The following is a 26,782-nucleotide window of genomic DNA, read 5'->3' on the forward strand; positions in this document are numbered from 1 at the left end:
GCCCAACATCCATCCAGACAACTGGCAAGGACTATGCTTGGGTTGGGCACCCCTCCTCCTGCCCATCCAAGGGGATGAGATCTTAGCTAGAGAACCATTGGGTCAGTCACTCCCATGCCTGGCCAGTGTTGGGCCTGGGGCACCCCAGGCCATGGCCCCACAGAACAAGGCCTTGAGGTCTCCGGGCCACTCTCTCAAACCCTCATTCCCTCTGAGAAGATGAAAAGGGAAAAAAGAAAAGGAAAAGAAAGGAAGGCAGATGCCTCTTCTGTGGTCCCTGGGCTCAGCAGGTCGGGGCCGCAGGGGCAGCCAGGGCCAGGGCCTGTTTAGGACGAGGGGGCTGAGCTGGGCTTCTCCTCCCGTGACACAGGGATGGCCCGCTCGCTGTGGCCAGCATCTAGGCCGGACTGGACCTTGGGACCAGAAAAGGTCAGCATGCCATCTGCGGACAGGGAGCAGGAGAGGGCCGACTGGTCCACGTTGGAGGGCAGGCGGTAGCGGCGGTGGAACTCACGGGAGATGTAGCCGTGGTCGTCCTGGGTATGGGCCAGAGAAGAGCGCCATCAGAGACATGGCCCGAGAGGACTGCTGTCCCTCCACAATGGAGAAAGACCATCCCAGAACCCCAGAGGAGTCCAGCTGTGAGTGTCCCCTCAAGGGCCAGCAAGGCCAGCACACACCCAGAGCCCCAGCCTTATAGGGTTTAGGATGACAGTAGCCGCAGGCCCTGGGGGCGCTGACTTGGGCAGGCCATCACCTTCTCCCTGGCCTGTCAAGCTCACCTGCCGTTCATTGTGTTTGCCATGGATCTCCACGAAGTCCTCCTGCACCTTCACAGTGAGATCCTCAGGGGAGAAATGTTTCACATCCAGGAAGATGACAAACTTGTCCCGGTCAGATCGGACCTGTAATCCAAACCCTTATATGGAGCTCCCAGGCAGGGCACTGCTGTGCAGCCCTGCTGGGCAGGCGAGACTGCTCCGGTGCCTGGTCCCTACCCACAGAACAGACCATGGTCACTGAGCCTGCTGCAGTGCCGCAGGCCGAGGGAAGAACATAGCAGGCTGGGACCACGCACTTGTGTCCTGTGTCCCTGTATCCTGTGTCCCTGGGTAGGAGGTGCTGGCTAAAGCCTACATGGTGCCAGGTTGGCTGGATGGGAAAGGGACTACTGGCTAGTTATAGGTTGGCTGTGGGTTGGTTGGCTCACTAATCAAGTCATGCTGCTGGTTATAGGTTGGTAAGTGAATCTGTTGACTGGCTATGGGTCAGTGTGGTGGTTTGGTTTGGCTAGCTAGTTGTTCAATAGGTTGGCTTGCTGGTGTCATAAGCTAGCTAGCTAGTTGGTGATAGATTAGTTAACTGGTTGGTGATGGGTTAGCTGGCTAGTTGCTTATGGGTTGACTATCTGACTGACCATGGCCTGGCTAGATGACTGATGATGGGTTAGCTAGCTTATTGGATTGGTCACAGGTGAACTAGCTGGTTGGTTATGGGTTGGGTTGTTCATTGTGTGTTGGCAGTTATTTAGTTACGGTTGGGGGGCTACTTATGGGTTGCTGCCTCCTTAGCAGCTGGCTGGCTGAGGGTACAAACAGCAGGAGAAGCTTGCTGTTCCTGTGGCTCCATCAGCAGCCCCTCAGCCGTCTGTCCATGGCTGTGAAGCCAGCAGCCAGCCCTCAAACCTGTCACCCTCTGCTTCTGCCCAAGCTCAGGGCCTCCGTCCAGGGACCTTCCTCACTGGAGGTGGTGTCCCTGCTCAGGGGAGCCTTTGCTTTTCAAGCAGTGGTGACACTCAGCTGCTACAGACCCGGGGGCTGACTCTGTCGCCACAGCTCAGGGCAGGGAGGGAGGTAGCCTCATGGCTGAGGCACCCAAGAGAGCTGGGCAGAGCCCACAGCCTCTGCAGCATCACCAGCTGTGCTGTGTAGACAGGAAGCCCCTCCTCTCTGGATCTCAGGGCAGTGAACCCCACCCGCACCCAGAAAATTCGGGGAGCAGTGAGCCCCAGGAGCTCGCCTGTGCCATCGACTTGCCTTGGTGGGGTTGTTCTTGGGGTTTCCAGCATGTGGTTGGTGCATTACAAACCACATATGGGTCATGAGCTGATGGAGGAAAAGACAGTGGTCGGGTTCGGGCTGGCTTCCTCCTCCAACCCCACCACTGGTGCAGGAGGCTCCCGCCCAGCCTCTGCAAGATCATCAGCTCTGGGGACAAGACGCAAGCATCGGGGACATCACTGGCCCCTCAGGCACCCCTAGCTGTCCTCTCCATGACCAGCTGGGAGAAGCCGGCGCTGCTGCCGGGCCTTACCTCAGAGATGCCGGAGTCCAGCACGGTGCGGAAGAGAGACTGGCGGTAGTAGGGGCTGATGGTGGAGGACAGGAAGGGCAACAGGTCATACTCAAAGAGGCCCTCGCCAAAGAACTGGTCGAACAGCCGGCTGGGGTAGAAAGGCCCCAGAGCGCGCTTGAACCAGGGGTGCTGGATGGTCACGTCCATGTCTGCTTCGGCCGCAGGGAACAGAGGCAGGAGACAAGTCTGGCAGGGGCCTCTGGGCAGCGCAGTGGGGAGCTGGCCGCCAGCTCTCCCTATATACACCCTGACAGAATGGGAGCATTAAGGGATTTCTCTGAAAATGCCTGAGCTCAGGAAGGAGGCTGCAGTGTCAGCAGAGCCCTGCTGGGCTGTGGACCCGCCTCCCCCAGCCTGGGGCCAGTAGGAGGACAGATGTCCCCAAGAAGTCCTGTGCCCCACACTCACCAGGGGCCATAGAGAGTCTCAGCTCTTGCACACCTTGCCCTGAGTGGTCTTCACAGCCACCCTTGGAGGGGTCACTCATATCATCCTCAGAGGAGAAAACAGACACACAAGTTGGACAGTCCCCAAATCTCACGGCAACTACTGAGAGAAGACACTTTCTCAAAAGCAGAATCGCAGCCGGGCATAGTGGTGCAGGCCTGTAATTCCAGCACTTCGGAAGCTGAGGCAGAAGGACTGCCATAAGTTCGAGGACAACCTGGGCTGTGTAGTGAGTTCAAGTCTGGACTATGTTTCAAGACTCTGCCTCAAAAAAATAAAATAAAACTTTTTATTGACCATGAAGATTACACACACTTGCAGAAATCTCAGGGAGGACATAGAAAGAAGATACTAACAAACGATCATGATGTCCGCATGAACTCTCGTATTTGTGCTTTTGTCCCTGCAGGTCTGTGGCCTGGCTGGGTTCTATGAGAGTAGGACGCCCACATTCTAGGCTCCCTCTGTACATTCTCTCTGGACACGTGTCCTGGGGGACACTGTCCTATGCAAAGCCTTCTGTCTCCATGGTGTGACCGTACCATGGTCACTAAACCAACAGTTCCTGCCTAGTCTTTGGCTCATCCATATCACAGGGACACTGGGTCTGTCATTGGCAAGACCTGGCTGGGCTCACGCTTTTGATCCTCTTGCCTCCCAGACTCCTGGGATTACAGTCCTGTGCCACCATGCCCAGTGAAAGCTTTTGATAGTTTTCAGTAACTTGGCCATGGGCAGCAGTATGCTAATGCACAACCAACATGGCCCAGACAGGCACCTCAGTCCTCTGGCTGGCTTTGGCTTACGTGATCCAGACCATGAGAAGTTGCTTGCCCCTCTCTGTGCCTCCTGGTGCCCAGCCCAGCTGCTGCCTGGCATCCAGGTCTCAGCTGTGGGAAAAATGCTCATCCTAGAGCACGCAGGAATCCTTGCAAATTCTCCACTGGCCACAGACTCAGAAGCAGACCTGCCCAGCTGTGAGGATTGTATTTGATACACCCGCAAGGGAGCAGGTATTGAAAATGGAATTCCCGGCTGCTTCCCATGCAGCTCTGCCTCACTAACAGTGCCTGGGCACCCCTACCCCTGCTTTTCTTATATATACTGTTTTAACCAGGAAACAAACTCAGGATCTTGTGCTTGCCACGTAGGCACTCATGCCACTGAATTAGCTCCCCAGCCCAAGGGTATTCTTTGGTGGTTTGTTTGTTTGTTTGTTTGTTTGTTTGTTTTGGTACTGGGAATTGAACTCAGGATTTTGAGTTTGCCAGGGAGAAATGCCTGTGCCACTGAGCTAGTTCCCCATACTGATAAAGAGTTCTTTTAAAAATCTAGATGGGGCCCTTGTGCCCTGTCACAATTTTAGAGGAGCTGCTTCTCCAGTTCCCAGGAGCCAAAGCCAGTTAGGGTACAGACAATGAATGTCTGGGAGCAGCAGGTGCCTCCCCCAACCCCAGGGCCTCCCTTTGACCTTTGCTGGTTGCGACCTCATAATTCTTCAGGCCACCATAGGAAATGAATTCCAGCATCACCCTTCTGGCAACTTGTAAAGTGGGCTAGAAAGGCTGAGCTGTGTACCCAGGCCACCAGCTTGGAAAAAGGAGACTGGCCTGTGACCAACGTCTAAGAGGGCAGAGGGGGTGGGCAGGGTGGGGTTGGCACTCCAGTGCTGGCCAGCTGCCCCTGGTGCTCTGGGACAGGGAGAGGCTGGCCCCACGGGAGCAAGCATCTGGCTGCTGACCCCTCCCAGGGGAAGCCCAGCTGGGCCAGGCCAGTGCCCAGTGCTGGGCTGAACCACTCTGAGTCCCAGGCCAACCAAAAAACGGTAGTCATCAGTGCCACTTCCCTTAGACGTGGTGCTCTGTGCGTGCGCATGCTTTGCATTCTTTTGGAATATTTTTAACTTTCCCTTTTGGTGTGCTTTACCTTCCTTGAATGCCTGTGTTGTGTGCAGTTCTCTCTGTGTGAGGCGCGGAGGGGAGTGCTCACTCTGTCCCCATACTGGCCCTGCAAATAGTCAGTGGGCTGGGGTGCAGGCAGGCCCCAGGCTATGGGTCTGCCGGGGCATCTTGAAAAGCTGCCATCTCAACGTCCTGGAAACCATGTGTCTGGTGTGTGTCCCAGGGACTAAACTGAAGGAACTGTGGGCCACATGAGGCTGGAGACAGCTGGTTTCCTGCAGTCCTGGCCCCTAGCTCTTGGCCCTGCCCCTGCCCCCACCCCCAGAAGCTCGGGCCCTGGAGTCTTTCTCACACCACAGCCATCTCTGTCACGCTCCCACCCCCTTATGCTGACCCCATGATTAGGTTGGGCCACCTGAATAATTCAGGATCACCTCTATGTTTGGGTCAGTGATCTTTTGCTTCTTGTTTTATTTTGTTTAGATTTCTTTTGTTTTTGAGACAAGGTCTCGCTAAATTTCCCAGGCTGGCCTCAGACTCATGACCTTCCTGCCTCAGCCTTCCTGCTGCTGGAATGACAGGTGAGCACCATCACACAGGGCCGAATTCCTTGACTAACACTGGCTGAATCCTGTTGACCCCAACACAGTTTAAGCCAAGTCCCTGCCTTTGTGGCATTGAAAACAATGGACAAGTCCAGATATGGTGGCCCAAGCGAACTCCTCTCTTAACTGCCCTCCTGCTGAAATCTCTCATCACCGTCGATCCCAGCTTGGAAGTTCCTGTTTCACACTGTGTACACTCTCCGTCCCTTAGCCACTTAGCAGGCACCACGAGCAGAGCACAGGGCTTGTGTTCAAGTGACACCTACTCTATTTAATAGTGGCCCCAAAGATTGAGAGTATTGATGCTAGTGATTCAGATATGCCAAAGAGAAGCCAGGAAGTGCTTCTTTGGGATGAAAGAGGTAAGTTCTGTTGGGGACATCAAGAAAGAAAAGGAAGTTGCCTTGCCACACAGCAAGTGGCAAAGCTTCCTACTACCATGGGCAGCTGCACTTCATTAGGACAGAAGCGGCGGGGATTACAGCGCCCAGCACTGGATCTGGACTCAGGCATCTCCTGGGGGCCCAGAACATCCTGCCGCCCATCAGAGAAAGACGATGCTCAGCTGTAGCTTCGTGGAATTGTTGATTATCTTACAGGGGAAATTGGGAAAGCCACGGCCACAAGATCACGCTGACAGGCAGGCACCGGGAAGTGCCTGCTTGGTGTCAGCACAGCCCTGGTGTGTGGTACGTGTGCACAGGGAGGTGAGGGCACATGCGGAGGAGCATAGGCGTGTGCATGCAAGTGTGTGGCATGCACCATGTGACACACACAGCTCCTGGGTCCCCTCAGTCCCCCAGCTTCCTCAGCATTCTGGCCCTCATGCCCTGAAGGTGACAGACTGGGAGCAGAGGATTCCCACAACGCCAGCAGTCTGCCTTCCTGCACAAAGCCGCAGCACCCGATTTTCCACTCCAGGGCCCCGGGGGGGGGGGGGGGGTTGCACACAAAATCCAGCGTGGCAGGCGACAGGCATTGTGCAGCACGGCAGGAATGTGCCCACTAAGCCCTGGCCCTGGCTCCTCTCGGTCAGCAGGTCAGACTGGACTGTCCCTGGCAGCCACACCACGCCCCGAAGGAAGGAGGGAGCGGGCGTCCTGCTCGACAAAACTCACTCAAAGCCCAAGACCCCAGAGAGCGTCTGGGAGGTGTCACAAGTCAGCGTGGGGAGAGGACCCTAGACGATCAGAGAGAACTTTTCCTCATACCTGGGGTCACAGCCCGCCACCAGCCTGGTGAGGTCCCGGGAGGGAGGCAGACAGTTACTGCCCACCGCTTGCTGGCCACCCTGTCACTGATTATTTGTGACAGGGAAGTAAAGTTCTGCCTCACTGCATTTATTTTCATTTACAGAAATGTTCAGTCTTAAAAGTAGAAAAAAATGACACAGAGGCCTCAGCCAGATTCAGCGATTATGATGCTCTTTTCCGTTTGCTGCTGTCTCTTTCTGTTTTTCCTTGCTGTGGTATTTTCAGCCAGATCCCAGACACCACGCTGTGGCCCCTGCGTCCTTCAGGTACTGCTCTGAAAAGCACACACGTTGCTTTTAGTGGGATTCATTCCATTTCACAGTTGATGAGACTGATAAGGTCTTCCTCTTTTTTTCTTGTCTTCATCTTCCTCTTCTTCTGCTTCTTCTTCCTCCTCTTCCTCTTCTTTCTCCTCTTCTTCCTCCTCTTCCTCTTCTTCTGAAAAGAAGACCCTTCTTTCAGCAGGGTCTCTCTATACAGTTTCAGGCTGGGCTTGTGCTCACTTTGTAGCCCAGGCTGGTCTCAAACTCCCAAGATCCTCCTGCCTCAGCCTCCCAAATGCTGGGATTTCACAAGAGTACCACCATGCCCAGCTCTAGGACTTCTTGATATTACCTAAAATCTAGTCCCTTATCATATATTCCTGATTTTATTTTAAATCTGTTCTTTTCTACTTGTACTTCATGGCACACACCTATAATTCCAGTATCTTCAAGGCTGAGGCAGAAAGATCGCTGTGAGCTCAGGGCCAGGCTGGGGTACAAAGTTAAGTAAGTTCATGGTCAGCCTGAACTACATAGTGAAACTGTGTCTAAAAAACACAAAGAAAGAAACATTCTCTAACTGATTTGTTAGAAGTATGGCCTCAACATCATTCCACTTTTATTTGTTATCAGACACCTTCCCCTACCATCTTTCTGCACTGCTAAAATGGTCAAATGAGTTTTTCTCTTCCCATCTGCTAACATGGTAAACAAGGCGAGCTGAACTGATCCTGTGGTCTGGGCTGATCTTCCTTCACTGGAATCACTCCAGCTTTGTCTTTGTCTCAGCCCAGGTGATCTAAAAAAGGGGCTTGGGGCAAAGTGTGGGTGTTAGAGCTTGTGGAAAAGGAAGAGTAAAAGGCGGAAGGGCAACACTCAGAGGCAGCCTCCCCAAAGCGCCCCACTTCCTGACTCTTCCTGGGCTCAGCACCATGGGAACCCCAGCAGGTTGGCCTGGCCCTGGCCTTGCAGGGCCAGGAGTGTTGAGGGGACAGAGGTTCCCCAGCTCCTCAGTGATGTTCCAGAGTTTGTACCTCTGCCCCTCTTCTGGGCACCCCAGCAAGACTTTTCTCTCTTGCTGTCCATCCCTGGCAGGGCCGCTCCTAAGCCGCAGCAGGTGTGCTTTCTGCCTTCCTTATCTCTAGAAGTTTCTGTAATATGCAGCGATGTTTCCATCGCTAGTTCAACTCACCTGTCAGACGCCAGGCCTGTTGCCCTCTGCTGGCCATGTGTGTTTCTACTGGTCTTGGTTTTTTCTTTTCATGGTTGTAAGTTTTCCTATTTTCTTTTCTCTTTTTTCCTGAGTCAATTTCAGTAAGTTGTGATTTTTCTTATTTTCTTAATAACTGGCACAAAGTGGCTCGTTGTACACACAAACTGAACTACCTCTTTACCCTCTGAGAAATACCCTGAGCACCCCTGGGGTCCGTCCCTATTTCTTCTGCTCCTACGCCCTGTTTAGTCTGCAAGGTCTACTCTCTCTATCAAGTTTCCAAGGAATCACCTGCTGGCTTTGCTGCCCTCTCCCCTGTATAGCCCAAGCTGGCCTCCAGCTCACAGTGCTCCTCCTGCCTCTGCCTCCCCAGTGCTGAGATCACAGGCATGCGCCACCACGCCCTGCTGTCTTCAGTGTTTTTTGGATTCTTGTACTGTTCATAATTTCCTTTATCTTTCATGTGGTGATTTTGCTATTTACTTTTTGCCCCTTTTTGGCTCTAATGTCAGTGTGTGAGAAGTGATATCCTTTTTTTTTTTTTTTTTTTTTTGGCAGAACCAGGGATTGAACTCAGGCCCTTACACTTGCCAGGCAAGCACTTATTCTACTGAGCTATCTCCCTAGCCCCTGATATCCTTTTTTCACTGGACTGCACCCCACAAGTTTGAGGGGTGAGTGCAGGCTCTTTGAGCTGTGGGCAGAGTTGTGTGTACAAAAAAGGTGAGGTGTTTCGTTTCCAAGTTGGGGGGGGTCTTCCCTGCCACTCTGTACCGACTTATGTCTTTGGTAAATAATGACACTGCTAACCGTCTTCTTCTGCCACTAGGCTTCTTCTCCAGGTTCAAAAATCATGTGTGTCAGATGTGGTGGCACATGCCTGTGAGTCCAGTACTTAGCAGGCTGAAGCAGGAGGATCTGCAACTAGAGGCCTACATAGGGAGACCCTAGACCACACAGAGAGACCTTATCTTAAAAAAAACAAGTTAGACCAGAGTCCATGCCAAACATGTGCCAGCAGTCATGTGCAATACCCAAGCCCTTGGGCCTGACATGATACCAGGGCGGGGATACAGCTCCATGGCTTGGCCCTTGCCTGGCAAGCGCAAGGTCCTGAGTTTCATTCCCAGTTCCAAAATAAAATAAAATGAAGTGGTACTGGAAGCCTAGGTCCCTGTCTAACAGCAAGAAAACCTCAACCCACGCCCTAGAATGTACTCCTATTCCAGCTTCTCCCAGTATAAAATTCCTTTCAAGGATGAAAAAAAGTAAATGTCAGACACATGACTATTCAGAAGCCATCCAAGAAGAGACAATGTGGTGGAGCAGCGAGGTAGAAATATCAATCTGCTGGTTTCTCTCTCAGGCCTGCCCATGTGCTGTGAAATCCTGGCGCCAAAGCATTACACCAGGCAGAAAATGTTTCCCAGGTTCCCGTGGGTGCTCATTTGCATAGCTGGGAAGGACAGGGCGCCTCTTCCCCCAGCAGCTTTTAGCGACTTTCCAGCTCCGCCCCAGACCTGCAGACCCCTCCCACCTCCCTGGCTTGCTGGGCCGGAAGCTCTGCACCCACACTGCTCAGACTAAAGCCTTCACAGGACAGGACCTCAGAAACCCCGTCCCCGCCACTCCACCTGTTTCCTGTTTCAGCTGTTCCCACTGCTTTACACCTCAGTCCCTGAATATTCATGCTCACCTTTAAAGTTCACTTCCTCCTACTACATCCAGCTTGTTTCACGACCAACAATCCACTCCTTGGCATATGCTGGCATCCTCCCTGCCAACTCTGCTCCAACCCTTCCTGGCAAGGATCCCTACACTTGCACCGTTCTATTTTCTTTTGATTCTTGGCCATCACTGTTGCTGTAACAGCTCAGCTGTGTCTTTGGTCTCTTAAGTTACCAGGACCTCTCAACTTGGCTGACATTCCCTGCCCTAAGACAGGGTTTCCACATGAGCAGGGGAAGCACTGAATTCGTTAGTTCTTTGTAGTGCAATTAAAGCCAAGGTCACAAAAGGACAGATTTAAAAGTTGAAACAAACTAGCTGTGTCTCCAAACTACTTGGGAGACAGGAGCTGGATGAGCACTAGTTTGAATTTAGCAAGAGCCTATCTCAAAAAAAAAAAAAAAAAAAAAAAAGTGAGGAGAGCTAGGAGTATAGTTCAGTAGCTCCTAGGTTCAATCCCTTGTACAAAACACATATACACATGTGTATGCACACACCAGAGTACAGGAGAGGCGCTGCCCTTGGAACACTGTGATGCTACTAATACCTTGGGCCTGATCAGTCTTTGTAGCAAAATAAATTCTGGCATCAAATTTACAGGGGAAAACAAAAAAACCAAAAAACATTCCTGGGGCTGGCCAGATAGCTCAGCAGATTAACACACCTGCTTAAGCAGACTCAGGGGCCAGGGTTCAATCCCCAGCATACTGTGCTGGCCCCACCCCTGAGGCACTCTGAAGCTGAGATTGAGATTGGGCACGGTGGTGTGCACCTATACTCTCAGCACTTGGGAGACTGAAAACAGGAGAATTAGTACAAGTCCAGTCTATGTAGTGAGATCCTGTAGACCCTGCACTAATTACAAAAAACAAAAACAAAATAACAAAATTTTTAAAAACTTCCTGTTTTCAGAGCTGTATGTTTTTTAGAACTACAGGTAAAGATGTATGAACCTGTTCTACTAGGAAACAATGAAAGAGACAAAACTGAGGTCCTTGGGCCAGGAGATGGCTCAACAGCATAAGCGCCGCCTGCTTGGTAAGCACAAGGTCCTGAGTTCGATCTCCAGTACAAAAAAAAAAAAAAAACCTGAGGTCCTCAAGCACCCACAGCCTGGTAGGAGAGACAGACCAGGTGTAAGACAATGCCTGCATGCTCAGGGCATTGGGAACCGCTGGGCCTGCAGGAAGTTACCGCATCAGATCTGTACCCTTCCTAGAACACCCACTGTCATCTAAAAAGGGGAAAAACAGCCAGGCATGGCAGGGGCATACGTATAATCCAAGCTACTCAGGAGGCTAAGGTGTGAAGACCTTGAGTCTGAACCCAGGTTCAGTAATTGAGCAAGACTCTGTCTCAAAATAAAAAAGCAGTAGGGACTGGGAGCCCTGGCATGCCAGGCTGGCCCTGCCCCTGGGATGTGCTGACAGGTGAATGAGACTGAACATAGTGGTGCGCACCTGTAATCCCAGTGCTTGGGAGGCTGAAAACAGAGGATCACTATGAGTCTGATTTGTGTAGTGAGACCCTGTAGACCCTGTACTAAATACATTAAAAAAAAAGAAAGAAAAGAAAAAAGTAAAAAGGGCTGGAGCTTAGCATTCCCAAGGTTCAGTCCCAGTACCAAGAGTGGGAAGCTTAGCTTCTTTAAAAAGGTGCACTGAGGCCAGCTCAGAGGAAGAAGGAGGCAGAGATGGTGGAGAGGAGTCAAGGATTCCCTACTGCTGCCATGCATGCTCTGTGTGGTGTGTGAAAGCCTGGCAGAAGAATTTGCTAACATTCAAAGAATGCAGGAAGATGAAAGATTTGTGGATATCCCAAAAGACAGCAGCAGCTAGTCCAAGAGAAGACTATATGGTCAGGGTGGCAGACTGCGGCTTTTGTAAGGACATGCTAGAATGACCAAAAGAAGTGGTCCACACAAACTGTCTTGGGCTCGACCTGCACTCTGCTCATCCCACAGGAGCAACTGTGCTAGCAGTCACATATTACAGGAGCCCATTTACCATGGTCTGCTCCTCTGGTCCTCACAGAATCACAGACCTCCATCAGCTCCAAGTTAATGGTCACAGGTCATTGAGAAGAGCTCTGTGTTCCACATCAAAGTCATGCTTCCATACTCTGACATGTAAAGCAGCCTGTGCACAACATGCCAGGGTGAACAGCAGGATGGGCAAGAGGCTGGGGCTACTGTCACTGCTGTGACTGCAGATGAAGTTGTTTCCAATGTGCTCAGCTTCCACAGAGGTAAGAATTGGAAAGCCAAGGAGGATCCAGGTGAGTAGTCACTAAATGCTGGAGCACAAGGTCCAGAGATGGGAGGAGGGGGAGAAAATGAGATCAAGTGGAGACAAGTTGGGCTCGAAGTGTCCCACAGACTTGTAAGTGGAGATCACTTGGAGAGCAGGTTGTATCTGAGCACCTGCTCCAACGGTGGTCATCACAAGGCTGCTCCCACTCAGCAGGATACTTGGGTGGCTGACTGGAGGGACAGGTAGGCGAACGAATGGACAGACAGAAGGAAAAATGAGTAGCTAGATGGATGGGTGGGTAGATGGGTGGAAGGATGGCTATGGATGAAAGGAAGGACAGGTGAATGGGTGGATAGATGGGTAGGATAGACAGATGGAGCACAAATGGGTGGACCATGCAGGTGGTCCTGGTCTGGTCATCTACCCCAGCTTTATTGACCAGATTAATTCGTCCTGAAAGTCTATTTCTGTTCAGTTCCCACAAACAGCCCTTACCCTTGCATTCCTGCAGAGATCCAGAGCCAAGCCCACTCTGCCAGCTTCCAACTTTCCTACTGACATCTTTCCTGGAGTGTTCACTTGGCCTGGCATCGGTCTGCCCAGTTTCTGGTCTTGCCTTTCAGCCTAAAGCCTGCTCTTCTTGCAAGGTCTCCAGTTTGTTCACCAGCCACCTGTCCCAGATCAGAGGTCCTGTGACCAACAGTAACGGCGTCCTAACCAAATCCTTTAAGCTGACCCCGTGGCCTACCCACAGCTGGGACTAGGTGTGTGCAGAAACGAGAGGACCTGGCTGTGTCCCTCTGTTTTGATACCCAACCTTACAGGGCAGTTGGGCTGGAAATCAGGTAACTAGTCGGGATGGTAACTGTGGACATCAGAGAATGACTGCCTCCGTCCGGGGTAGAAGGTGGAGGCAGAACTCCTCCCAGTAGCAGGTTCCCGGCCCTCCAAGCACGCCGCTAGGTGGCCTTTGGTGGCCCACAGCAAGCAGGCGGTAGGGCTGGGGAATCCCACCTGACAAAGGTGCGGGGTGGGGGACACACCGGCAAGGGTGGAGGGGGCACACGGCGGTTTAAGGGTCTCTGCCCTCCGGGGCACATATGACAAGTCGCAGAGCCAGCCGGCTGTGTAGGACTCCCAGAGCTGAGCACGCACAAAAGTCACCAGCAGGGGGCGCGCGGGAGCACGTGTCCGGCGGGGCGGAGGCTGAGCGCGAACTGCGTCCCGCCCATGCGCCTCTCCCGATTGGCCAGCGCCTCCACGTCGGGGTGGAGAGAGCGTCGTCGCATCCGGTGACGTCTCCCGCGGGCGTCGGCAGGGTCGGCGGCGTCGGCGGCTGGGTCGGCGACCGCAGCTGTGGGAAATGGCGGAGTATTTGGCCTCCATCTTCGGCACCGAAAAAGACAAGTGAGTGAGCACCGCCCCACGGAGCGCAGACTCGGCGACGGCCGGGGCGCAGGGTGGACGGGAGGCCCGAGCGGCGAGGGAGGGCGCAGTGGGAAAGAGCGGCGGCCGTTCCGGCCTCGCGCGCCGTGGACCCGCCCGCCTCATGGGCGGCGCGGGCAAATGGGCGCCGACTGCCTCTCCCGCCTCGGGCCTCGCGCCTCGCGCCTCGGTGGCCTGGGCCCCCCCGGGTCAGCACGTTTCCTCGTGAGCCTTCACTGTCGTCGTCGGCCTGGGCCTGCGGCTCAGCTCACCAGTGCTCGAGCTCCGAGTCGCTTAGGCCGCGCATGTGGGTTCGCTTCTGCGAACCGGTCCCCGGCCCGCCTGAACGGAGGTCCGGCCGCGAGCAGCACCTCTGACCCCTGACCCGGGAAAGTGTCGCGCAGATTCCGGGCTCAGCCGTCCAGCCCTGGAAGTCGCATAGTTGGTGATTGCAGCTGATTAGGAAATTAGTGCCGGGGATGTAGCTCAGCAGCATTACTGCCTGACTGGCAAGTACAAGGTCCTGAGTTCGATTCTCAGTACAAAAAAAAAAAAAAAAACAGATTTAAAAAACACATAAAATCTGCATTTCTCAGCTGGGTGCGGTGGCGTAGGCCCGTAATCCCTGCACTCGAGAGGAAGAAGCAGGAGGATCGCTGCGAGTTCAAGACCAGTCTGGGCTACAAAGCGATCTGAAGGCCTGAACTGCATAGCGAGAGCATGTGTTAAACAAAAAAATGAATTGGGTGCTTTTATTTTATGTTCGAGTTTGTGGGGGGGGGTAAGATCGAACGCTTCCCCTAGTCATTGGGCTCAAAGAAATTTCACTTTTGTTTAATTGGAGCGTTATTTCCAGCGTTGGCTCGGGTTTGCATAGTGTCTTGAGACGCTTTGAAAGATAATTCCTACTTTGAAACCCTAAAGAGTGTCTGGCTTAATCTGCTCTCTAAATAAGTTCATGTCCGTGGCCTTTTTAAGTGCCCTACAAAACTTGGGCAAATTTCTATTCTTAATGATAACCCCTTAAATTTGTGATAGAATGTTTTTGGTGCCACTTTTTCAAACTTAAAAATGTTTCTGTTTTCCAGGATGGAGGCTGCCCTGTCAAATGTCTTCTTTACACATGATAGAATTTCCTGTGTTGTTTAGGAAAGGGGGTATAGGGACCAGGGAGATGGCTCAGTGGAATAAGCGCTGAGTTCAAATCCCTGGTTCTGCAAAAAAAAAGGAAAGGGGGTATATGTCTTTATACAAATTCTCATGCCCACATTAGCAGTCCTAGTCACCCCAGAAACATTTACTGGGTGTCAACTGTAGGTCAGCCTCAGGGAACTAGTGGTGGTCGGGGCTTTGGGGATAATTATAATAAAATTAATTAAAATGTGCTAACTACTATGAAAGAGTGTGCTGTAAATGCTGTGATGTCACAGGAGGTGGCTTAGAAGAGAGCCTTTTATAAACTTGGAGGATGAGTAGACCAACATCTAAAAAGAGGTATCCCCCCTGGCTGGAGGTTTGACCCAGGCAGAATTGGAGGGAATCGGTGGTTTCCCCTTTTCTGTGTGTGTGCCACAGCTCTGTCTTGTGAAAGGCTGTTCTATGTAGCTTTCTCACTGTTTTAAGAAACTCTTTACTTGATCCAGAAACAGTTTTTTGTATTCCTCATATAAATAGCCATTTCAGTCTACTAGAGCAAAACTGTATAAAGTCAGTTTTGATTCAAAAAGAAAATTTTAGGTGTTCTAGCTTACAGAAGATCAACTCCTGAAAATGAAGATACTGGTTCCTATTCACTTTTTTTTTTTTTTTTTTTTGAGACAGAACTACGTAAGAATGTAGTTCAGGCTTGCTTGAACTCATTAAGTAGCCCAGGCTGGCCTGGAATTCAGCAGTCCTCCTGCCTCAGCCTCCCAAGTGCTGGTATTACAGGCATGTGCCGCCACACCGCTCATTTTTGTTTTCCAATTTAAACCAGATGCGTAATGTATGACTTACTTAACTTACATTATTTTATATCCAGGTATAGAGCAGCTTTTCTAACAGTTTGTGGTAGTAAATCACCCTTTTCTCATGTCAGTATTTTAAATTTCACTAATTTTGTAAACACATCTGAAAATTTGATTAATTTACTATAAATAATTAAAAGAATTAGCTGGTTGAAAGTACCAGGAATAAGAATTATTTTACATGTGTAGGATAGTTGAGTATTGTCCCGTTGATTTTGTCCATTATGAGATGAGTTTTTTGGTTGACACAGTGTCTTCTTATGTAGTTCGGACTGGCTTTGAATTCACTGTGTGGCCCAAGCTGCCGTGGAACTCACAGCAATCCTCCTGCCTCAGCCTTCCAAATGCTGGAGTTATGGGAATGCACCACTATGCCAGGCTCAGAAGATATGTTTTTAAAAACTGTTTGAGCCGGGCAGAGTGGCACATGCCTGTAATCCAGCATTGAGGAGGCTGAAGCAGCTCAGGACCGCTGCAAGTCTGAGGTCAGCCTGGACTACACAGAGAGGCCAAGGCCAACCTAAACTGCATACTGAGGCACTGTCTCAAAAATAATCTCATTTGCATTTGACTAACCTAAAAATTTGTTATTGTCTAATCAAGTTAGCCAAATGGGACTTAAAAGTTTGTAAATTACACACAGTAGTCACTTTCTTCTGACCTACATATCTTTATTGCTGCCTGTGGTAAATACAGTTAATCAGTCTTCATGGTTCATGAACATTGATGCCTTAGATCTGAACTCTAGACTGGCCACCTAAACATGAACCTTGTTTAAGTTTTATAAAAGAAATCTACAGGGTAGCACTCACACCTCTCAAGTTAAAACTTGAATGGGGTCCAGCCAATAATTTGTAAAATTTCATAACTTATCATGGATCTGCCAGACACCTGACATTGCTGCCACACAGGTGCTGAATTGCTTTGATGTGATCATGGAGACATCTGAAAAGTATTAAAGCTTTGGAGTAGAGACAGAAGGTGGTAATGAGTAGTTCCTGAGGCATGCTGGATCTTGTGATAGCCTGTTTTCCATCTATTGAAATTGAGAGAGTTACTTCCTGTAGACACATGTGGAAATTTCCTCTTGATCTGATACAAGTTGGAAGAGAACCTGAACTTTGTTTCTTAATTAGTGATGGCACTAAGTGAGCCCTCTGTATGAGGCATGTGTATGAGACCTGACCCTTGGGACAGTGTCAGGGTGGTGCTTTTCTCATTTTGCAGATGGTATCTGAGACTCAGAGAGGTGGGTGTTTCAGTGCTGTGCAGGCAGCTGGTCAGCCCCCCCCCCCCCACTGTGCTGGTGACCCCTGGGCTAGAATTTCATCATGGAAAAGTAGACCAGATAAGAGTTAAGTTAAATTTAGTTTTAGACACATGCATACTTCATTTTTTTAAAGGAAGCAGGAGATACAAGTATGAAGAGTTTTGCATGAGGAATAATCAGGGTCAAGTTAGTGTGAGCTTTATTGGAAGAGCAGCATTTTCATAGAAGGATGTGAAATTAAAGCACCCTAAAATGTTTCAGTGAAGGGGAAAAGTATAAGTGAGAAGCTATGTGCCTATGCATCTGTGAAATAAAAGGAGTAGTGTGTTAGGGTAAAGCATGTTAATGACATATTTCCATGTTCTGTCTTCCCAGCAAAATAATCTGATCTTATTTTCCTTTGCAGAGTCAACTGCTCATTTTATTTCAAAATTGGAGCATGTCGTCATGGAGACAGGTGCTCTCGGTTGCACAATAAACCGACCTTTAGCCAGGTTTGTTTTTTCTTTTCTTTCTTTTTTGTCGTCACATAGTTATTGAGCTTTCGTGTGCTTTTCAGATGTGATAAGTAATTTCAACATATTAAAGGAGTCATTCCTCCCAGGTTGTGTTTTTTCACTTGTGTTCATGGGTTCCCTTGTTCAAGCAAGTGAACCGTCCCTGCTGGGATCCTGTCCCATTAGAAACTTTTTAAAAACAAGTGTCCAGTGTAGGTTGGCTGCAACTGATTTCACTGCCTCCTGTGTCCCCACCTCCTCATAGATCTGGAAGCATTTACTGCACTTCTTTTCCAGGCATTTTTTTTTTTGCTCTGCTTGTGCAGCCACTGCTTACAGAATCCTGACAGTTATCTGTCAGCTTATGCTTGGTGCTGATCTGCTTGGTCTCTGGACCCAAGCACCACTTCAGAGGTGTCCCCATTTTCATAGCCCAAGTTGAACAAATAGTAGGTTGCACCATGTTATGTAAACATTAAGGTAAAACCTAACAGTAAAAGACATCTGTTGTTGTCTGTAGCAGGTCTGTAGTCTTGGACTTAAATCTGCCCTGAGTTCATTCCAGCCCCAAATTTTGGGTTTTTATAGTTTCATCTGTGGCAGGTAGAAGGAAAAAAAAGACCAGGACTTATGCCCTACCAAGGCACACGAATGATCAAAAAGAGTGTGCCTCTCATTGAAGCAGTAAGGAGAGTCCACCCAAGTCTATAAGAATGTGTGAACTTGGGAAGGTGAAGAGCTCCTGCCACCCTAGGATCTGCATGTGCAGCCCTGGCATCTGGGCAGCTCCTGCATTCTCCCGAGTATACCTCTTTCCACATGTTGCCCCTCTCACAGCCTAGGCCTATTTTTCTGCTGGTTACTATAAGTGAGCTGAAATAGAGAAATTGATATTTTATAACTTAAGCCCCTCAAAACCTCACAACAGAATTGTTTTTTTGAGGGGGTGAGTATCATGGGTTTTCCCTTGTATTTTTCTTGATTGCCAGAGATTCAATGTTCAGGATGTCTGAGAACTTACTTTAAACTTTTGTTTAATTTAATTATTGTGTTTATTAACTAAATTTTCCCCACTAAACCAGTGGCCATTTGTTTTGCAGTCGTTAAGCATCATGGGACTCCCCAGGTCTTTGATGAGCTGGGGGTCTGGGAGCCAAACCACTTCCTCTTGAGAGTGTCCTCTAAACAAGCAGAAGCACTTGCTTCGTTTTTTTCTCTGAACCTAGGATTTTAAATGTGAAGTCAGTTTAAGCACTGTGGGTTAGAGCAAGGTAGTGCTACCGTTAAGGTTCAGTGGATCAGTAGTATGTTAACCAAACATCTTTTTTGGTTCTGATCCATTGGAAGTCACCCTGGCCACTCTTTAATTTTAATGGAACCATGTTGCTGCTTTATGTGGAGCTTTCTGTTGTATAGCTGGGTTCCATTTAGTTTGTCCTAAGAGGCATTCCACCTAGTAGTTCTGGTAGAAAGCTGAGAAGTCAGATCATGAAACCCCCGATGACTGCCTCAGTCCTGAGGTTCCCAATGTGCAGTCTGCTCCCAGCCCTTCCTCCAGGAGGATGTGGCAGCAGGCCTTGGATAGCCACCCATGCTCCATACCCCTTCAAATGTGGCTCAGAGTAGAGCCAGAAGGTCTGTGAAGGACTTGCAAACTGCCTTCTCTACGTTCAGGTTATTGAGACTCAGCGCTTATTTTTCTAAGTCATGTGTGTCTTGGTTTAGCTTGTAAATCTAGCATAATTTAGGGTGGGTTTCTTTGTAAGCTGCTTACAGTGATGTGGACAATGAGATTCATGTACTATATTAGCTTACTAACTTAAACATGGTTTGTTTTTTCAGACAACTTGATTTTAAGAAGAACGGTACAGTGTAAGGTTTCAAGTCTGCCTGATCCAGTTTAAAGGACAAGGGCTAAAAGGATTATTTTCCTTAAAAGAAGGATCGGAAAAGAGCAAATGTTTTAACTATTGTATTATGTAAACAGAGATCCCACCAAGAAAGTGTAAATAAGAGTCAGGTATCCATGACCACTTGGTGTGCCTGTTTTGTTAAAGAGACCAGAGAACTTGATGTCCTGCATACAGTTGAGCTATGCATTTGGTTGAGAAAACTTAATTTTGTGTGGGCAATATGATTATAATGTGGATTTTTTTTGACATCTTAGTGTCTGCTGGCTTGAAGTACAAGACAGTGTTGGTGTGCCATTACTTATCTTGTATTAAAGCACTTCACTATTGATAATGGGGACTACTCAAAACAAGCTACAGTTTCTTCTTGGTTGCTGGCTGACTTGGCCCAAGTCACTGCTCAGACTCTGTTTTCATAATATGATGGTGTTGGTGTACTCTGCACAGGACAAAGTGTCTGACTTGCGGGAAAAACAAAAACAAACGTTTAGCCATTGCAAACAAATTGTCTCTTTGCAATTGTCTAATATATGCACAGCAGCCAGTAGAATTCCCCTTTTTATTTTTTTTTCCCCGCAGACCATCTTGATTCAAAACATCTATCGTAATCCCCAAAACAGTGCACAGACGGCTGACGGCTCACACTGTAAGTCCCACAGTTGGAGAAATTTTTTTAAGACAATGGTGTTCAAGAGCCCACTCTTAATTGAGACATAATGTTGGCTCTGAGCTGCTGACATAGAGCTGTTGCAAACAGGACAAGGTACTGGAACCGCGTGGCGCACACAGCCAGAACTTGATGAGGCCAAGTTCAGGAGGCTCTGCTAGGGAAGTCACTGGCTGGCCTCTCCACTGACCACCATTGGTCAAGAGAGCGCCTGCTCTGTGAAGCGAGCTTTTACTTTAGCAGCCGATCATTGGGCTTCCCAGTGACTGAACCCTTGGCCTTTATTAAGTTCTTTCTGTAAATTAAAAATGCTAGGAAAATTAAGGAACCAATAAGGTAAGTTGCCCAATAAGTGTGGGTTTTATTTCACCATTACAATTTTTCCTCTAGGAAGTGGAGATTTCATGACATGTAATTATTGTATTTCTCTAATACAGCAATTTTTTCATCCATCTGTAGAGGCACTTTTCTTTCTGTTTAAGTTTTCTGCTACATCTAAGATCATTTTGGTAGTTGCTGGCCTGGATTGGGATCTGAGGTGGAGTGTTGTTTCTGCACTCTGTAAGCAGAAGTACAGTATTGGCATCTCATGAGATCTCTGTCACTGTAGTTAGGTAGTTCAAGGCAGCCACCAACTAAGGGAACATCTCTGCTTCTGAAGAAAATAACCTGCTCTTTTTTCAGCACTGACTCTCAACTGAAGTGATCACCAAAGGCAACCGGTGAAGTGTTTACATTTAATTTTCCATAATATAAAGTTGTTGCGTTTTGTATTTCAGACCATTGCCCTCTTGAACATTTACCGTAACCCTCAAAACTCTTCCCAGTCTGCTGACGGTTTGCGCTGTAAGTTCATACACGTTCTTCCCTGGTTCCCTGGGCTTGCGTGTCAGAGCTCAGTGTCCACTCCACCTGGCCTGCTGTGCTAGTGTCAAGGGCCAAGTTCGAGAGAGGTGGCAGGAGCTTGTCCCCTGGCCCGTGGAAGCCTCTGTTGGAGAGCTGAGCACCTCCTGCCCCTTTCACAAGGACAGCTGTGACGGGACAGGGCACCTTTTGAAACAGTTCGGACCTGCTGCTCTTCCTCCCGCACCTGGACCATCATCCTGGGGACGCACCGGGATTGAGTTGGAGCTCTGTTCTTCTCTCTTAAGAGCAGCAGTATCAGAACGTTTCTCTTTCCAGACCTCTCAAAAGCATGTTGCTTCAAAATTTTTCAGATTTCATTTCTCATTAGCAGTTTTTGCTTCAGCTCCACTTTGGAGGCCTCTCTCGTTCTGAGAGCCTTGCTTGGTGTTTCCCAGACAAGAGTCTGCAATTCGCGCTGACCCCTGAGCCTTCCTGCCACACCCATGCCGTGCACTAAGTCAAATAGGTGCTTGGCAGAAGAGAAACACTTTTCAGCCACCTACTTTGCATAGATAAATCCCCAATCTGAGGAGCTAGTGTGCGACCTTTGGGAAACTTAGGGTGCCTGGTGGGGAAGCAGATCCAACCTAACCTTAAGGAAGCACCTGGTTTCTTCATGTGCTGGGAAGTGTTATGTGTAGGATATGTGCATTTGCAGAATGGAAGTTTTTAAAGAACAGGATACAGATTAGTATCATTGAAAAGTTCAGAAATAAAATTGTAATTTTTACAATTATCCAGTAAAATAATTGGAATTTAGTCATATACGGGTACATTGTAATGAATGCCTGGACCCTTGGTAAAATGAGTCCAAACCACAGGATAGAGACTTGTCAGTCACCAGTTCACATTAAAACAGTAGAAAAAGTAGAGACCACCCTGGAGAGCTGCAGGCCTGAGTCAGGTGCCTTGATATGACCTCTGGGTTTCTGGGGTGTGAGCCACCCTCGGGCATTGCCCCATGGCGGGTAGCACATTTCTGTATGGGGTGGGATTTTCTTTTTTTCTGCTGAGGTACTACTACATGGTTCTGATGCTAGTACTGACTTCTTAGTAGAGATTTCTCTCCCTGACTTGATATTAGCAGAATTTACTTGGTAATCCTGATTTAAAATACTTGGTATTTTGTATTGTTTAAAGAAGAAATAGGGTCAACTTGGCATGTTGGTGCACACTGGAAATCCCAGCACTCTGGGAGGCTGAGACAGGAAGACCACGATTTCATGCCTAGTCTGGGCAACTTAACCAGACCCTGGACCCTGTCTTAAGATAAAAATAAGCAGGTCTGGGGATGTCGCTTAGTGTCTTGGGTTCAATCCCTGGTATGCCAGGGATAGGGTGGGACGGGGTGTCACTAGGTGGAGGGAAGTCTTTATTATGGACTCATTAATTTGTTGGCCTTGCCCTGGGTAAAAACAAATGGGAAGTAGATGACTGAGTAACTGCAGCTAAGAAACCTTTCCCTGGTTGTTCACTGGCCCTATATGTTGTATTGACAATAGTGATGCATTAGCTTACTTTGTGTCTATTTTCATTCAAGTCATAATAATCTTGTTCTGCATATCCTGTAAACTAAACATTTAGCTTCTACTTACCATTCCTGTTCTAGGGTTCACATCAAACAAAGTATACTAAATTTTGCATTTTAGAAAGGAAATCAGTTAACCTAAGTAAAATCACTGGTTCTTTTTAACATACCCTTTCATTTTTAGAAAAATGAGCTTCATATGCATGGATAAATGTTAAATAATCCCAGTTTACAAGTGACATTTCTGTAAAAGAAAAAAGGTCATTTTCAAAGCTGTGTTTCTTTAAATATATGGAGTCATAATATGTTCTGTTAATTAGTATCTTAATGTACTGGCTTTTGCTTTCAAGTCGTTTTGACTGATTAAAAATTTTAGGCAGGGCCAGGGACATAGCTCAATGGCCTAAGCACCTGCCTGGCAAGTGCAAGGTCCTGAGTTCAATCCCTGGTTTCGCAAAAAAAAAAAAAAGGCAGAATGAATATAGTCAGTAGTTTAAGAACAGGAAACACTTCTCAAAGCTGCTAAAACTTGGGACATTTAAACTTTTTTTTCAACATTCTCTCTGGTATGGAAAAGGAAATGAATTTTCAATCATGTTGAAATCCATGCTGCTTCTAGAGCAGCCTCTGGGTAGCTTTTCTGTTGTTTGTCACCGGACTACTCTTGGGGGCAGAGGTACATCCCTGCCGGCTGTCACTTGCTATTTGGGGTACCGTGGCAGACTGGCCATCAAACTGTGGGCTTATCCATCAGCTTTGGATTTTAAGGTAAACTGAGTTCCTGGAATTTCAGAAACAACTGAAGCACAGCCCCAGGTATATTAGGAAAGGGATTCAAAATCATTCTCCAAGTCTGAAGATAAAGTTAGCTCTTTTTCTAATAGAAGAGGAGGGTTCTGAGTGAGCTCAAGGGAGCCACTCTGGACTCCCCAGACCTGGACCTAGTCAGATGCCCATGGTGGCACACCAGTTGGGCAGTGGCTGGGCTCCTCAGCTCATGTATTACCCAGGAATGTGGCTGTGAAAGGTGATGGATCCCAAGTCAGTCCAGCCTGGAAGCCATTTGAGCCATTACCAGCCTCTGACCTAGCTTGTCATGACTTCATTGACATAGTACTGTGTGATTTCTCAAATTTAGGTTAAAAGAACTTGACTTTGAACATTAAAATGTGGTAGGATGCCAATGGGGTTAGAGTATAAATTTGCAAAATCACCCATGCAATGGATATGATTTCACTTAGTGCATGTGAATGTGAAAAACGGGTGAAAATAGTTTTGGAATAAATAAGAATGCTATCTTCAACAAAGCATTGTAGCTTTCCCTTTATTGAGGGGCACTCAGAATACTGAGGTTGTACCTGGTGATGGTACTAAGCCTCGTTACTTCGGTTTTAATCACATCAGAAGAATTTTCTAGTGTTCTGTGGCTGGCCGTGTAAAAGAAACCAGTTAGACATATAAGCTCTTAATCGTGAACCTAAATTTCAGCTTGTTTTTTCACCTAATAAAGGAAAAAAATGTGTTTACTTGGCCTCTATTCTAAACTTAGAAGAAAATTTTATTTTAAAATATGTTATTTTTGAGAGTCAGCCATTTCCTCCTCACTTTCTGAAAATGCCCTTTTGATGCTGATTAAAACTGGTGATTGTTTTGGTAGCCAAAATGGAGATTGTTGTGGGGGCATTTAACCGTCTCAGCACACTCTTAAGTCCTGTAAATTGGTGCTCCTGTACCGCGCAGCTCTGGCCTGGTGTCCTCTAGACAATCATGTGTCACTAGCAGTTGAGCGTAAGGACAAGCACGCTCAGTTACCGACCTCTAACCAGTGAGCTATCTCTCATCCGCAGGTGCCGTGAGCGATGTGGAGATGCAGGAGCACTATGATGAGTTCTTTGAGGTGAGCATGCTGGTTGGCCACAGCCCTGCCCCCAGCTGGTCAGAGGACTTTGCACTCTTCCCCTTCAGTAGACACTGTGAGTGACAGTGCTGCTTCTCTAGGTGGGGTGTGGTCCTCATGCTGTGCTCTCCCTCCAGGAGGTCTTCACAGAGATGGAGGAGAAGTACGGGGAAGTGGAGGAGATGAACGTCTGTGACAACCTGGGAGACCACCTTGTGGGGAATGTGTATGTCAAGGTAGGAGCGTGGCAGCCCAGCTGGCAGGGAGTGGGCATCTGTGAGCTGCTAACTGGAAACCCTGAGGGCTGCATGGCTGTGGGTTAGAGCTGTCAGACTAGGGATAAGTTTAATCTCATTTTCTACACATGTATTGCATTTGCTCTAAATCAATTGAAAGTAAAGGCAGCATTGGTCTGATCTTGGACTATCATTCTCCCTGCAAATAAAGGTGGGGCTGATCTTTCAGTTGTACAGCACCATTCCACCTTATTTTACCTGTGTGTGTATATGGGCTGCACAGTAGGCTAATGGAATGTGAATGAGGAGTATTGGTTTGGTCATTTTAGTTTCGCCGTGAGGAGGATGCAGAGAAGGCTGTGATTGACCTGAATAACCGCTGGTTTAACGGACAGCCAATCCATGCTGAGCTCTCGCCCGTGACCGACTTCAGGGAAGCTTGCTGCCGTCAGTATGAAATGGGGTGAGTGTGGGCCCCATGTGGCAAGTAACTGCACCCAAGGGGTGCTTGGCAGCATCCTGATCTCATCTGCCTTCCCCACAGGGAGTGCACACGAGGAGGCTTCTGCAACTTCATGCACCTGAAGCCGATTTCCAGAGAGCTGCGGCGAGAGCTATACGGGCGACGCCGCAAGAAGTGAGTACTCTGGGTGTCACTGGAAATTCATGGGTCACCCATGACAAGACAAATTCTGTCCTTGAAAGACACCAGTTTTGGGGATAAGAACATGACACATATCTGCACACAGGCAGCAGCTGAATGGTCCTGCTGCTCAGAGATAAAAGGCTCAGTCAGACCAGGACTGAGTAAGCAGCTTCTTACTGAGAGGCAGCGTGTGCAGCCTTTGGTTCTCTTAGTAACTTGCTGTGAAGACTGCGTATGTCCCTTGGGGTTTAGGGAACTGCTTTCATTTCCTTGGAGGCACTTGTAGCGTCCTCCCTGCAAACCATGCACACAGTGGTCTTACCTGCCTGGTCGTGCCTTTATTAAATACACAGCTATGAGGCCAGGCTTGATGGCACATGTCTGTAATCCCAGTACTTGGGAGGCTGGGTCAGGAGCAGCACCACAAGGTTTGAGGCCAGCTTGGGCTGCATATGGTGGTACCTTGGTACTTCATGCATGTTCCACACTTCTGGAAAACCTGGCTATTTTTGTGGAGGAAAAATAGTAGCTTTTTTTGTGACCTGATGCACAGTTTGCAAACGAAAGCATTCATGGACCAAGTTAGCAATGTAGTGAGTTCAAGGCTAGCCTGGAACACATTGAGGTCCTATCTCCAAAAGCAAAACCAAAGATTTATCCAGCATTCATGTCATGTCTCATCCCGTCTCATTCCATAGCAGAGAGGTCAAGTTGCCCAGGGTGTGTAATGCATCGCTGGCTTCCCAGTAGGCTGGCCTCCAATCCTAGGAGGCCTCTCGCCTCTCGCCTCTCTAGAACAGGTGTCAGGAAGCATAGGCACTGTTGAGGCATCTCTTATTGTCCACAAGTGGCATCAGAGAACAAAACAGCCACCTCTCCTCTATCCCCACCCAAGTCAGCCTAATATGCTCCTAAGGTTGGCAGAGGGCAGAGGTGAGGAGCCTTTTATGCTATGCCCTGCCTTGATTGCCAGGTTGGTGATTCTGAAATGGAGAGGGTAGAAGGTATCATGCTTGTTCTGTTCTAAAGTGTGCATTTTCCCAGCACTTTAAATCCCCTGAGGTGTCCGCACCTGCAGAACCATGCTGCACCTGCAGCCCTGACAGCGATGTGTTTTTTTCCTTGACTGCAGGCATAGGTCAAGGTCCCGGTCCCGGGAGCGGCGCTCTCGGTCTAGAGACCGCGGTCGTGGTGGAGGCGGCGGTGGTGGAGGTGGCGGAGGTCGGGAGCGAGACCGGAGGAGGTCAAGAGATCGGGAAAGATCGGGGCGATTCTGAGCCATGCCATTTTTACCGTATGTCTGCTAGAAAGTGTTGTAGTTGATTGACCAAACCAGTTCATAAAATGGGAATTTTTTTTTAAAAAACAACAAAAAAAAAAAACACAAAGATGGGTTTCTGAATAAAATTTGTAGTGATACAGTATTCGTGGTGTAAGTTATTTCTCGTGGAAAGTATTTTGTAGTTTCATTTTATAAAACTGCCATCTGTCCTTAGGGTAGAATTTAATATCCATTTGTAACTTTAGGTATAAATAAAACTGTATTTTTAAAGTTTGGATATAAAACGTTACAAGTGAGGGAAAGCTGGTGGGGAAAAGTCAAGTCTTTTTTCTTGAATGTGCAGGATTTCCATCCACACAGGGCTCCAAGCTTGGGTGCTTTTAAGTTGTCAGGGAGGTGCAACCATTCACACCCATTTCTTCATGCCAGTTTTCAGGTTCCAGTGTAACTGATGACTGCCAGTGTACTGGTGACAGTGCAAGTCACCTCAGTCCT

General features: G+C 48.5%; 2 protein-coding genes and 1 long non-coding RNA gene across 7 annotated transcripts; 1 reads left to right on the plus strand and 2 right to left on the minus strand.

Annotated features, from left to right (window-relative positions):
• Positions 1 to 289: 289 nt before the first annotated feature.
• On the minus strand, positions 290 to 2,564 carry Cryaa (crystallin alpha A). 3 transcript variants are annotated; one of them, XM_004631776.2, is made up of 4 exons: positions 2,314 to 2,564; positions 2,037 to 2,105; positions 783 to 905; positions 327 to 536 (listed from the first exon to the last, which is right to left on the minus strand). In XM_004631776.2, the coding sequence occupies exons 1-4, from the start codon at positions 2,500 to 2,502 to the stop codon at positions 327 to 329; spliced, it is 591 nt and encodes a 196-aa protein (XP_004631833.1). In that variant the 5' UTR covers positions 2,503 to 2,564. The 3 variants fall into 3 exon arrangements, with proteins under 3 accessions (XP_004631834.1, XP_004631833.1, XP_012370363.1); XM_012514909.1 differs by having other exon boundaries at positions 783 to 919; positions 2,033 to 2,105; positions 2,314 to 2,502; XM_004631777.1 differs by lacking the exon at positions 2,037 to 2,105 and having other exon boundaries at positions 290 to 536; positions 2,314 to 2,507.
• Positions 2,565 to 7,247: 4,683 nt separating this feature from the next.
• On the minus strand, positions 7,248 to 13,063 carry LOC111816945. Its single transcript, XR_002821249.1, has 3 exons — positions 13,032 to 13,063; positions 12,513 to 12,688; positions 7,248 to 7,372 (listed from the first exon to the last, which is right to left on the minus strand). It is a non-coding gene; the product is annotated as an uncharacterized LOC111816945 (long non-coding RNA).
• A 219-nt stretch (positions 13,064 to 13,282) lies between these two features.
• Positions 13,283 to 26,429, plus strand: U2af1 (U2 small nuclear RNA auxiliary factor 1). 3 transcript variants are annotated; one of them, XM_004631781.2, is made up of 9 exons: positions 13,283 to 13,424; positions 17,125 to 17,212; positions 19,705 to 19,771; positions 20,572 to 20,638; positions 24,074 to 24,123; positions 24,261 to 24,359; positions 24,689 to 24,822; positions 24,904 to 24,996; positions 26,138 to 26,424. In XM_004631781.2, exons 5-9 carry the CDS (start codon positions 24,094 to 24,096, stop codon positions 26,280 to 26,282), a joined length of 501 nt encoding a protein of 166 aa, XP_004631838.1. In that variant the 5' UTR covers positions 13,283 to 13,424; positions 17,125 to 17,212; positions 19,705 to 19,771; positions 20,572 to 20,638; positions 24,074 to 24,093; the 3' UTR covers positions 26,283 to 26,424. The 3 variants fall into 3 exon arrangements, with proteins under 3 accessions (XP_004631838.1, XP_004631835.1, XP_004631836.1); XM_004631778.2 differs by lacking the exon at positions 19,705 to 19,771 and having other exon boundaries at positions 26,138 to 26,429; XM_004631779.2 differs by lacking the exon at positions 20,572 to 20,638 and having other exon boundaries at positions 26,138 to 26,359.
• The last annotated feature ends 353 nt before the right edge of the window (positions 26,430 to 26,782 follow it).

The sequence above is a fragment of the Octodon degus genome, unplaced genomic scaffold (genome assembly GCF_000260255.1).
Source record: "Octodon degus isolate 3935 unplaced genomic scaffold, OctDeg1.0 scaffold00045, whole genome shotgun sequence".
Lineage (NCBI taxonomy): Eukaryota > Metazoa > Chordata > Mammalia > Rodentia > Octodontidae > Octodon > Octodon degus.

Bases quoted from the DNA above. Each gene is read 5' to 3' on its own strand.
- Cryaa (XM_012514909.1), bottom strand. From the start codon at position 2,502: ATGGACGTGACCATCCAGCACCCCTGGTTCAAGCGCGCTCTGGGGCCT. The intron at 2,106-2,313 runs GTAAGGCCCGGC...TTCCTCCATCAG, and splicing joins TGGACTCCGGCATCTCTGAG to CTCATGACCCATATGTGGTT. The intron at 920-2,032 runs GTCGATGGCACA...GCTCCATATAAG, and splicing joins GAACAACCCCACCAAGGCAA to GGTTTGGATTACAGGTCCGA.
- U2af1 (XM_004631778.2), top strand. From the start codon at position 13,381: ATGGCGGAGTATTTGGCCTCCATCTTCGGCACCGAAAAAGACAA. The intron at 24,124-24,260 runs GTGAGCATGCTG...CTCTCCCTCCAG, and splicing joins ACTATGATGAGTTCTTTGAG to GAGGTCTTCACAGAGATGGA. The intron at 24,997-26,137 runs GTGAGTACTCTG...CCTTGACTGCAG, and splicing joins TACGGGCGACGCCGCAAGAA to GCATAGGTCAAGGTCCCGGT.